At 38.8% G+C, this 12,896-nt stretch overlaps 1 protein-coding gene and 1 pseudogene across 1 annotated transcript; both read right to left on the reverse strand.

The window, feature by feature from the left end:
- Nucleotides 1–2,928, reverse strand: part of LOC114473987 (olfactory receptor 52E4-like) — a 7,806-nt pseudogene extending 4,878 nt beyond the window's left edge.
- A 7,764-nt stretch (nt 2,929–10,692) lies between these two features.
- Nucleotides 10,693–12,216, reverse strand: LOC114474189 (alpha-(1,3)-fucosyltransferase 4-like). Its single transcript, XM_028464296.1, has one exon. The coding sequence runs from the start codon at nt 12,076–12,078 to the stop codon at nt 11,029–11,031; it is 1,050 nt and encodes a 349-aa protein (XP_028320097.1). The 5' UTR covers nt 12,079–12,216; the 3' UTR covers nt 10,693–11,028.
- Nucleotides 12,217–12,896: the final 680 nt, after the last annotated feature.

A 12,896-nucleotide genomic window follows, 5' to 3' on the forward strand; every position in this document is an offset into this window, starting at 1 on the left:
CGTTTCTTCAGGGGGCGACCACAAAGCCAACAATAGAATAATAATAAAAAAATGATAATGATGATAACAGTAATATTAAAAAAAAATAAAATGAAATACTGTATTCATCTGTGTGTGTGTTTGAGTGTGTGTTGCTCATATTCATTTTAGAGTGAACCCATCAAACATGAAATCAAAATAAAATTTTAAATAAAAATAAAAATAGTGTCTGTGTGTAATGGCACTATTCTGTAGGCAGGGGAGAAGTGAGAAATCACAATGTTGTGTCACAAGTGTGTAGTGCACTAAACTGGCCAGTGAGGGGCGCCACCTCTCTCTTGTTTGAGTGTGTGTGTGTTTCTCTTCCCTCTCTCTCTCTGTGCGTGGGTGCGTGTTTGTGTGGGTGTGTGTGTCCTCGTTCTGAGAGGAAAAAAAAACTCTTGTGCGTGTGTGTGTTTGGCTCTCTGTGCGTGCGCGTGCCTGTGCGTGTGCGTGCGCGCACTTCCCTCTCTCTCTCCTCTCGTGTGTGTGTGTGTTGTGTGTGGTGTGTGTGGGTGTGTGTGTGTGTGTGTGTGTGTGTGTGTGTGTGTGTGTGTGTGTGTGTGTGTGTGTGTTGAGAGAGAGAAAAAAAACCCAAAAAAAACCAAAGCCGGCTCTCTCCAAAATGAGAGCCTTAAAGCCAAACAACTACAAAAAAAAGAAGTAAAACTCACCGAAAGCATGATCTGAGTTCACATCATACCAAGATTGTATATGCGTATGCATATATTATTTGTTTATTGGATTCTTCATCTGTTTGATTCACAGAAACACAATTTAGGTTAGGTTCGGGGTTTTAATCTTTCAGTACAGAGGTGAACTCAGATCATGGCACCGCTGGGATGTTTTGGAAACTTTGGTTGCCCGTCTATCTATGGTCAGGACCTCACAGGCTGTGGGTGTCCGAACAAAACCAAAGTAAATAATGACCAGCCGTATTTTATGCCTAAACAAAATATCCGAGCCCGAAGAAAACCAGAGAGAACCTACAGCATTAAAAAGCATAGAACCTCAACCATTTGAGCCCTTCTCATGGCTATTCACTGCGTCAAAACACAGAACAGCTGAGGATCAAAATCAAAGCTCAAAGCTGAAAATCAATACAATGCTTGACTGGTTCCAAAAAAATCAACACAGAGCGAATATATATGTAAATGAAAATTTATATATATATGTTTATAAAGGCAGCTTTACCTTAGTCCGAATTGGTGCTTGAGGTTCAACCGATGGTTCGTGATCCAGTCTCTGTCCGAGGGGTGGACAGAAGATGGTCCTGTTCGTGATCGCCAATTGTTACGGCTGAATTTACGGTTGACCTCATTTGGAGACATGATTTATTGCTCTGGTTGAATGATGGAGTCCAGGAGAAGCATTGATGATTTTATATAAAAAAAGTTTATTCTAAACTAAGAAAAAAGGTACAAGATGGGACAAAGTTAGCGTCCGTCCAGGCGGACGTCCGAAGGAAGTGCCGCGCCCTCTAACAGTTTCAGCTTAAGGTTTTATACAGATAAGAAAAGGTCCCAACAGTGAGAGACAAAAGGGAGGGAGTCAGATGCCCATAGTGGAAATGTTGGAGGATGATGAAGATGTTATGAGAAGGTTTGGCTCCAGTCTTTATCTGTCTTGATAAGTGTGTGCGTCAGTGTATGTCTGCATGTGAGCAGAGATTCTGGCCTTGGCAGAGACTGTGCTGCACTGAGAATAATACGATCTGTACTGTTTAATCATGATTCAGCTGTTCAAAAGTGTAAAGAGTAATGGAGTCGTCATGTATTAAAACATGACAAATTGTACACATGAACATACATTTGACGATATGATGATGAATATAATAATTGACCATAACACCAGCGTAGTGTCTATCTCTGCATAGCATAGTCATTTTTTTTCAATTATCCGATATTATGCAACAAATACTTCAACGTCCATCTCATCATGAGTACTTCCTCAACCAAAGACGCTTGGAAAAGGGAGGCTGAACAGTCGCCTATAAAGAAAAACTAAAGAATCTGCCATCTCGAAGGAAGAACTGGATGCAGCCATTGCTAACGGCATTAAGCTAGCGCTTGAAGATCAAGGCGGTGTACTGGATTCAGCTGTTGCCTCCGCCATTAGCGATGCTGTGGATTCGATCCTGGTACCAACTTTACATGACCTGCGAACAGAAATACAAAAGACTGCTGAAGCCGTGAATGGCATTACCAATGAACTCGATAAAGTGAGCAAGTCTGCTAAGAGGACCCAGGACCAAATGGATGCTGTGCAGGCCGCTGCATAGGAATATAGGCGTTCGCTAAGCGAGCTAAAGTTGCAGCTTGACCTCCTTACCACAAAGTTGACGGACCTAGAGGACAGGGGGCGAAGGAATTACATAAGGCTGGTCGGCTTTGTTAAGGATTCAAGTTGGACCCCAAAGCGGAGACGGAGACAGGAAAGCTTTAAGAATTTATTTTACAAAAAAAAACAAAGTGGCTGAGGTGACGGAGGCTGGCTGGGAGCGGACGGACCCAGGAACGCAGTGAGGCACAGAAGATATCCTGAGCAAAGGAGGAAACAGGTAAGTATCAAAAATCCTTAGTGATCAAACAAAACAGCTCTAACAGTACCGAGCGTGACGGAATTTTCTGGCAGCGTGGAGAGGACTGAACAGAGCTTTTGTATCAGGCTCATCAACAAGGATCAGGTGTGCCTCGTTGCTGCAGGTCTCAGCCACGCCCCCGTCACCCAACAGCCCTGTAGAGAAACAAAAAAACAAGGGGGAGGGGAAACAGAACAAACCCTAACAGTACCCCCCCCCTCAAGGGACGCCTCCTGGCGGCCGACCCAGCTTAGTGGGATGCCCAGCATAGAAGTCCCGGAGGAGAGCAGGGTCCAAGATGAGGGACCGGGAAACCCATTCTTAATCATAAATTAGCTTTTACATCCATATATTGTCCAAATGAGCCTGATAGAGACCTTTTTATTTTCATTGGAAACACACTATTAGAACAAAATGATTGTTCCCTTGTAGTGGGGGGTGATTTGAATGCAGTCCTTAATCCATCTCTTGATAGATCAAATTCAGATGCTAATGCCAATCTATCATCGAACCTGCTGAATACACTTATTAAAGATCTTGCTTTGCATGATCTTTGGCATATACAAAATGCTAATGCAAGAGATTGTACATTTTTCTCTGCTAGACACAAGACATTCTCCCGGATAGATTATATTTTTCTCAGCCCAGCTTTAATTACAGAATAATACAAATTAACACAAATATATTCATCACTATTTTACCGAGACTACTGTCCGATCACTCTGCACTACTGTGCAACATTGATTTACCCAATATTAAAATAAAAGCACCAAGGTGGCGACTAAATACGTCCTTACTAATTAACTCAGGATTTATCATTTCACTTAAAACCCAATTAAAAGAGTTTTTGGACATTAATGCACAAGAGTGCTCTAACCCACAGATATTATGGGAGGCCACAAACTGTTTTATCCGTGTTTCTGTATCTCATTGTCTTCAACTCTAGCAAAGACAAGAGTTCGACAAATAACAAATTTTGAAAACAAAATACAATCAATAGAGACTTTACACAAATATAACTTCACAGAGGTTCAGGCCAAACTACTGACATCTTTAAAAAATTAATACAACACTCTGTTATTTTCATCATTCACAATCTTCGACCGATACAGGACTTAAGAACACATTTCTCACTTACTGCTTTCACTTTGTTTATTTTCAGCTAAGATCAGCCCTAAAAGCTTATGGAGTTCCCTGGAACTCTCCCCTTTAGGCACATCCCATGCTAAAATTGATCTCTAAGTTACTGGATAGACCCTCTGTTTCTTTAATATACCATGAACTGATAGAGCATAGCGCTAAAGTTCTACCAACTGAATCCGTGTGGAATAAGGACCTGGGCAGTTTAGATTGGAGGAAGATCTGGTGCAACCTCACTTCAACTTCCAAAAATCTAGCGCACTAACTAATTCACTTCAATGCCATACATAGAGCTTACATTACACCCTATAAGAGATTCCAAATGAAATTACAATCTACAAAAAACTGCCATATATGTGGAACTGCGTCACTTGGGACATTCTTACACATGTTTTGGGATTGTCAGATCATTTCTGAATTCTGGTCTCATGTAAACTCTGTTAGCAGACGTACTGAGCATTTTTTACATTTTTAATCCCGCATTTTGTCTCCTTAATTATCATTCTGATGTAACTTTAACACAAATTTAGCTCAAATTGGTGTTTGCAGTTTTTACCTCTGCGAAAAAAAAACTATATTAAAACATAGGTTTACTCCAGGTATGTGCATGAAATAATTTTGGTCTCAAAGCCTGATCAATATTATCAACCTCGAACATACGACTGCACGTCTTAACAAGGCTCGACCAGCGACTGTTCAAGCATGGAACTCTATTTCATCCAAGTTCATCTCTTGGACCAGAGACAATGATTAGGCTATCACTGAACTTTATCTGATTAAGGTGCATTACCTCCATCCACTGGTTACAAAACTTTATTAGGCCGGACTACCGAACTCAAAACGCTACTCACTTTGTTGTTCTTCTGATGAGACGCTCAGAGCCTTTTTTTTTGTTTTTAAATGGAGCCCAGGGGCCCACCTCTATTTCTGTAAATTTCCAAATTTATGGGGAAATAGTTGTGTGATATATTGTTTCAAAGGCAATTCAATGTTGCACAATTTGATTTGTTTTATTCGGTGGAACTGAGTCATTTGACTGAATTCTCAGGAACGTGGTACGTGCTATTCTGCACTGAGATGATCCGCGGGCCCAGTCATAGTTAATCTGAACTTGTTCATCAACATTACACATTATGTCTTCTCTCACCATCCATCATAACACTGATTGTATCTCTTTGAATTACTGTAAACAAATATTGATAGTTATTTTCTTCTTTTATTGTTTTGTTTCTTGATAGGGTTAGGGTTTTCATAAAATAATGAGGTGGGGTTTTTGGCCCTATTGTTCCCGTAAGGATTTTTTATTATTATTATTATTATTATTATTATTATTATTATTACGGTTACTCGCACTTTACTTGGATTTTTTAGTCCAAAATGGGGACATTCAAATGTAAATGGTTTATTTCACCTGTTTGAGGCTAAAAGTTGATATTAATGACTCCAAAGACATTTCTTGAACAAATTAGTAACTAAGTTTTATGATTCACGTGTGTTTTATGCTTAAGTTTGATCATAATTTATACCTTTTTTATGTTTTGCTTCAATGTTCAAAAAGTTAAAAGACTAAAAAATACACACAAAAACAAAGATGTAGTAGTAAAGAAAACACTAGAACAAAATGATAGAATGCTTGGAATTGTTAAAAAGTTTATTCCATCACATTGTGTGTTTGAGATACTTTTTTATTTTATTTTATCATCTTAAAGGGTAAAAATTAAAACAGGCACACGCAACTTCTGTGTGCTCTTGTCTTTATACTCTGAGTCGAGGAATGATTGACAAACCATGAGTGCCCAATATTACACAAGAAAGGCCCTGTTATCAAAGAGCTATAAAAAAAAGAACTGTTCTTATTTTGACAGAAATTCCTACACACATTGAAACCTGCACTTCACCACACAAGAAAAGGTGACGGGAAAATAGCTTTCTCAGCTCTGAAACAGTAAAATAACAAAGCCAACCGAGGATTTAACCAGGCACGCCTATTACACTTTCAATTCTGTTACTTGTTTCGACTGTACTATCTTTTTTTTATCTGTGAAACGTGAGATAATTCTGTGCAGAGTTATCTGGAGATTATTTTTGCAAAAAATGTTGATTACTTTTAAAAAAGCATTAGAAACTGTACTTTTTAAATCAAGTTAAATATAGCACTATCTGAACTACTTGTTTAATATGATTAAAGGTAGAAATAACTCTACTACTTTGCACTTTTTACCTTACTTACATCCATTGTTGTAGCCTAAATCAGATCAAATGAAAATACTTATTTTCACAACATGTTATTACCGCAGGTTCTTGTCTTAAAGATTTTAAAAATGGATTCTGATAAGAGATAATTTAGGCTGCTGTTATTGTCGACATCGCGACCACGTTAAATTGCCCTGTATTAAAACCCTCTGAGACATTCAGTGCCTGGTAGCAGACCTGACCACCTTAAATAAGTGTTGAGGCCCAAGTCTTACCCTACTTGTGAGCTTGATTTTCTTGTGGTTAGCGAAGCTAAACCAGGATCTACGGGGCAAAAATCTGGACAACATCCAAATTTGTTTGGCCCATTTCTTGTCAGGTAAGTGAATTGTTGATAGCCACGATAGCTACAGTAGCAACACAGTTCTTAAAATGTAGAGCAAAGAAGTGCTGTATTTCTCATTGTATTCCAGTTAAAAGGTCTGTCCTTTATCAAAAGGATGACACAGATTGGGTCAGGGTTAAAACCAGTTAGTTGACGATATCAGGATACATAATAGACGGAAGATTCTCCATGTCGTCATTGATCCAAGACGAGGCAGTCAATTTGTATGGATCTACACCATCAATAGATTGTAACATTTTCAAATAGTGTGCCCTTTCCTGCAGACCAAGTCCTTCCCTGTATGACTTTGCACCTATAACACATTTTGAGGAGCTTTTCTGTGGTTTAGGACATTTAGCCATCGCAGTGTTTACCTCCAATATGGCCGCGCATCCAGGTTAGTGCCCAGAATGTGACGTAGGTGAAAACCCTCTATTGGAGGGATCTTTTTGAACATTGTGTGTGCTTTTAAGTCACAACAGAAGTCCCCATCGTGTCTCTAATGTGCACGGCTCAGCTGTTTAAGTCCTCTTAGACAATAGAGATCATACAGTTAAAACCTCTTTGGAATTTGATGCATGAATGGTCCATTGAAAAGATTATAGCAAACATTGCTAAAGCTTTAGATCCAGAACAAAAACAAGGTATTCAGTGCATCTATACTGTATGTGAAAGCCTATAGAAGGGAGTATGAATTCACTGAGTAACATGATACAGGAATAGGATTAAGACTTGGTCTGGCTGCTCTGAAACCATTAATGCTGATCAATGACAGTTGCTGAACAGCTGTTGAACCTGTTATGGCAATTATTATATTAATCATAATATCATCAAATGTGTGTTCATGTGTACAATTTGTCATGTGTTTATACACAATGACTGCATTATATCGTTGTACTTTTGAACAGAGACGTTGCTCCTTTGCTGAGTCATGTTAGATTAGATAACCTGCAGTACAGACAGATTGTGCTGTATCCACAGTGCCAGCAACAAACAGTCTCTGCTCAAGGTCTCATACCAAAACTCTGATAAGCAGAACTCTGTAACAGTGATTTTCCACTCCTTCCTCCCTTCACCCCCTCCTTTCCTCTCATCTTAGGGTGGGGCTCTTCCTATCTGTAAAAGTGGGTGCTCAGAGAACTTTCCGTTAATTGCTGGCCACTTGCCCTTCCTACAGGATGGAAGACCTTTTTTGTACTCCTTTTCATTTAGTTTATATTAAATCGTTTTTTTATAAAATCATCATGCTTTGACTGGACTTCATCATTCAACCAGAGCACAAATCATGTTTCCAAATGAGGACAATCGTAAATTTGCCGTGACAAACCATTAACAGCTGCAGCCCTCATGCCTGCAGGAAATGTATCTTTTGACAATATAAAGTATTAATTCTATGTCAGGGCTCTACCATACGACCTCAAAAGCACATTTGCTTTCTTTCTTAATCTACAATTTTTTAAATGCATTTCTGCATCATCATCATCAGTAGCAAATATATATGGAAGAAAGTCTGTAAAAGTCAGGCCTCAGAGTTAATCTGCAGTTATAAACAGGTTTTGGACCAATCAGCAGGGAAACAGGAGCTGGTGGTGCATTGAGTTAATCTGCCATTCATGTCTCTCTCTGACACAAACTTATTGTAATTAAACCACAACCAGATGATCAAACCAAACCAGGCAATCTGTTGAAACTCTATGATGGTGTCGACACACATAATTGCATGAAGATGCTTAAGACAACTTCCAGCAGAGCTGGATGGTGAAAGAGAGAGTCTTTAAACCAACCTGTGCTTAAAACAAAGGGTGATTTTATCTTCTTTCTTTTTAAATCTTACAAAAGCAATCCCCATAATGTGTTTACAGTGATTTCAAGAACGTATATAGAGTTATACAAACTTGCTTTCAGTGGTTTTGTTAGCATTAATCTTACGGACTTAACAATCGCAACAATTTATAAGCTCCTTTGTGTACTGCGTTTATTATTCAAACATTCATAGGCCTCGGGCGACCTTAACATAACTCTTTTTAACAATAACATTCCAAACTGTCTTAAATTTGACAAACTGGTTAGAGTTGTTCTTAATTATTACTTTGTGTAATAATGAGGAACAACCCTAGGGCAACTGTATGTCTTTAAGCTGTGTAAAGATTGAAGATGTTTTAGTAATCACTGACGGCTTTCAAACCAAATCAAGCCCATTTACTGTAGATAAAATAATTAGGTACAGAAATCAGACACGACTGCAACAATACAAACAGAATCCCACTGACTGGATCAAATATGCGATTAAAATCACAGAAACCCTATTATGGCAAACATTTGCGTTACACACAAATTGTACATGAACAAATTTAAGTCTACAGACATTTTGTTCAGTGACACAGTTCCATGTGTAACTGTGCTTAAAAGTGAAGTGTAAATACACTGATGAATATTTAAAATATGTTCATTTAAAGAAGGCCTGGGATGAACTTTCCAGCTCCTTAAGAACGTGTGCAAAAGTTTCTAAAAATGAAGAGGGCGTGGATAAGGAAGTGGATTCACACAGAGACACTTTTGTTTTCCTCCACAATGTATTAGGGTTGCAACATTATTTTGTAATGGTATGTTCTAACCACATAGCTCTGTTATCTGTGTTGACTGAAGTTTCCCTAATTTCCTGCCACAGTTGATAAACTTGTTTGTCAGGTTAGTTTGAGCCAAATTGACTCTGAGTGTCAACTGTGTCATGTGAGGTATACTGTACGTTGAGCTCTCAAAGTTGATCTGTTAATCAACTGGGTTGGCTCAAGAACCTAAATGACAGTGGACAAATACATTCAGTTAAAGGAGACATGTCATGCTTTTAAATCCTTCCTTTTTACATATAATTCATAAATATAGTGAGGGTCTGCTGGGCATGAGCACTGTCATGAATTCATTACATATTTTGATCCTCATCGACGACACAAGTCCAAATCTTTACAAATGCATCTTTGTACTTTATTGTCTTCCTTTAATCTTCATAAATTTAGATTGATCTTGCTTGACAAATTGAATATAAAAACAGTAAAAAGACATATTTTTAAGTAACTTCAATTCATTATTTGCATTGAAAACTGACAGAATTCAAGTAAAGTATCTATATTTTTGCAATTATTTATTAAATCTGATGAGTGACCATGAGAGTACATGATTATCTGTAGCAAAAACACAGTGTCTTAATACAGATTATCAAGACCAATAAAAATAATAATAATCATCAATATAAAATAAGAACATGGGCATCATCAGTTGGACAAAAACACTATGTCCATGTCTGAATAATTTATAAACCATAAAAGATTTTTTTTTTTTTTCTTGTTATTAGTTATATTTTCAGTTCACATTCTTGATTATCATTTTAACCAAAAAAAAGAAAAAAATACACATTCTAAAATTTCATATTTTTAATGCTTTCATTTGTTATTTTTTCACCCTCTCTCAAGTACCCCCTGTAGTGCCATTGTGTACCCCCATTAGAGAAACACTGGTTTAATTCATTTAACAGCTTCAAACTGCTGTTATCTGTAGCAAAAATATAGTGTCCCAATACAGATTATGAAGACCAATAATAATCAATATCTAACTCACAGCCTTTCAAAATAAGAGCATGGGCATCATCAGTTAAACCACATGTGCCAAACTCATGGTCTGGGGGCCAAATCTGGAACTTTGAAGCATCCAATTTGGCCCACATGGGAGAGAGTAAAAATTACGAAGAAGACCAGAATTAACATCTTTAAATATTTAATATCAGTGAAATATTGTGACAAATGTTTTTTAAGTGTTGCAGATCTGGTGTATGTTATATATAATATATAAGATATATTTTTTTAAATGCAAGGTGGATTTCTGTAAAAATGAATGAAAATGAAACAATTGCAATAATGAGGAGAAAAAAAAGTGTTGCATGTACTTGAAACGTCAGCATTTCCAACCTTTTTAAGTTACTGCTATGACCTTCCTTATCTTACCCTCTAATTCTGTGGTTCCCAAACTGGGGTACATGTACCCCTAGGGGTACTTAAACATATCTCAGGAGGTACACAAAAACATTTGTCAGTTTATTTATTAACATTATGAATTTTTTTTTATTTATTTCAAATGCACACATACTTTTTTCCTCATCCAACAATAATTGTTTGTGGCACAACTCTTTAAAATACACCAAAAATGTAAAGTTCAAATCCTAAAACGAGTAAAACATCAGAAAGAAAATAAAATAAAAAGGTAAAGAAAATGTATTTGTAGCACATTTCATACACAAGGCAACTCAATGTGCTTTACATGATCAAAAAGTGCAACAGAAAACATTCAACAGCTTAAAATCAATAGGAACATTTAAAATCATCAGTAAAATCAATTAAAATCATCAACAAACACATTGTGTCAACAACATGACCAAAAATATCCCTTTCAATCATACGCAGTAGAGAAAAAGAGTTTTCTTTAACTTTGATTTAAAAATGTTATGCTGACTTTAGCTTTTCTCACCGGTAGCCCTTATACAGTAGCTATGAAGTAGCTCACAGTTTCAGAAAGGTTGGTGACCCTGTTATAAACCCTGAAAAATAAGTCCTATGTTTTATCAAATATTTAGAAGCAGCAGCAGCAGGTTTGCAATGCATAGAGATTCCCACAGTCAATTACCAATAAATATTTAACATTTGCATCACACACTGAAGTGTCTTCACGAACAAAACCAATCTTTCAGGTGAGGGACCACACTGGTCTGGCCCCTGGTCCTCCTCACCACCTCACAGGCGTCGCAGTATAGCTCGTTACGGGTCGACAGGTGGACGCTGTAGTTCTGCCTCCAGCTCAGGTGGTGCTTCATCAGATCCGGATTCTGCATCACCTTGTTTAGGTACTGGGCCAGCTCCTCGACCGTGGGGAAGTCATCCACGTGGATGAAGGCCTCTGGGGGCAGGAGGCGCTCATAGCTCTGCCGGGACGGACCCAGGACCACGGGGATAGCTCCTGCCCGCACTGCGTTCCAGAGTTTCTCCGTGATGTAGTCCGTGTGCTGTGAGTTCTCCATGGCCAGGTAGAACATGTAATCTCTGAGCAGCTCCAGCACGGCCTCGATGCCCTTCTTTAACGGCTTCCCTGCGCTTCCGTACACGTCGATGTTTACGTAGCGTTTCAGTTCATTGTAGAAAGACACACGGGCATGGGAGTCAGACCAGTCGCTGACGACCCAGGCTAGAAGGCGGGATGGACGGTGGAGAGAAGTCGTCTGGTCCAGCGATCCAGAGCCGTTAACCACGGGGATGAGGTGACCATAGGGGATGTAAATATCCGAGTCCACCCGGTAGGTCATCGTCAGGTTGAAAACCCTGTCGAACTGCTGCAGTCCCGGTGAATTTGTGGGAGACTCGTGGTTCAGCCATATCCACTTCTGAGAGCGAGGTCGCGGTTCTGTTGGCATTCTGGCTCTCCCGTTACCGATATCCCGGTGGTGAAAAATCACAGCGTCAACCTGTCGGTACGCGTGCTTGTCATCCGTGATCATGCACCCATTGATTTGGAACTGCTTCCAGCAGTCAGGGAGAGGAGCGACAACGCCGAACGGATGCACCCAGAGCAGGATGGTGATGTGGGAGAGCCTGGGGCTGATAGGGGGGAGCCTGGGGCTGGGGGGGACATGCAGGTACAGAACACTTATTTCCCAGGTCAGGAAGACAGTCGCTGTGCACACGGCGCAGAGGACGTAATTGAGAGCACAGCCACGTTTCATCCCTGAGGATGTTGTTTCCAGGAGCAGTGAGTGATGATGAAAGGCCTAAAGGTCTCCACAGTCCACCACAGCCTCACCTACTGACTCCTGGTTCAGATTTACACACCTGTCAGTATTCACTGCATAAATAAATGACAGATAGATACGCCTACAGACGCAAATACTAGGTTGTGGTTAGGAGTGGCACACTGATTACCACCCAGTGACATGTCCTTGTTTTTGTTTTGTTTTTGTTTTTTTCTGTTTTCCGGTAAAGTTAGAGGAAAATTAACAAATAAAGTGTCAGTCTTGGTCCAAAACCAGGCGTTGGATGACCGGAAATGATAAAAAATAAATTAATATATTTAATCAGGAGGCACTAAATCAGTGTTTTTCAACCTTGGGGTCGGGACCTCATGTGGGGTCGCCTGGAGTTTGAAAATTTGAAAATCGCTTGAAATTTCTAAAAAATTTAAATAGATTTTTGACTTTTTTTGAATTCCGATTTTCTTTTGTCTTAAAGAACTATATTTCTATATTTTCACTTTGTGAAATATAAATAGTTAAACTAAAACGCAGTGTGTATATATATATATATATATATTTGAGGTCACCAGGATTTTTTTTAAATCAAAATGGGATCACGATCCCAAAAAAACGGTTGAGAACCTGCACTAAATACTGTTTCTTTCCAAATGAGATTCCTGCATGTTATAAGCTGTTCATTCCATCATTGTGCATAGTTGTTTTTAAATAGTTTTCTAATAAAAATGTTGTAGTCGGATAATAATGGGTACTTGGATTCAGAAATAAGAGGAAGGGGTACTTGATCCAAAAAA

Source organism: Gouania willdenowi, chromosome 13 (assembly GCF_900634775.1).
Source record: "Gouania willdenowi chromosome 13, fGouWil2.1, whole genome shotgun sequence".
NCBI classification, from domain to species: Eukaryota; Metazoa; Chordata; class Actinopteri; order Blenniiformes; family Gobiesocidae; genus Gouania; species Gouania willdenowi.

Coding starts and splice junctions, on each gene's coding strand:
- LOC114474189 (XM_028464296.1), bottom strand. CDS start 12,078: ATGAAACGTGGCTGTGCTCTCAATTACGTCCTCTGCGCCGTGTGCACA.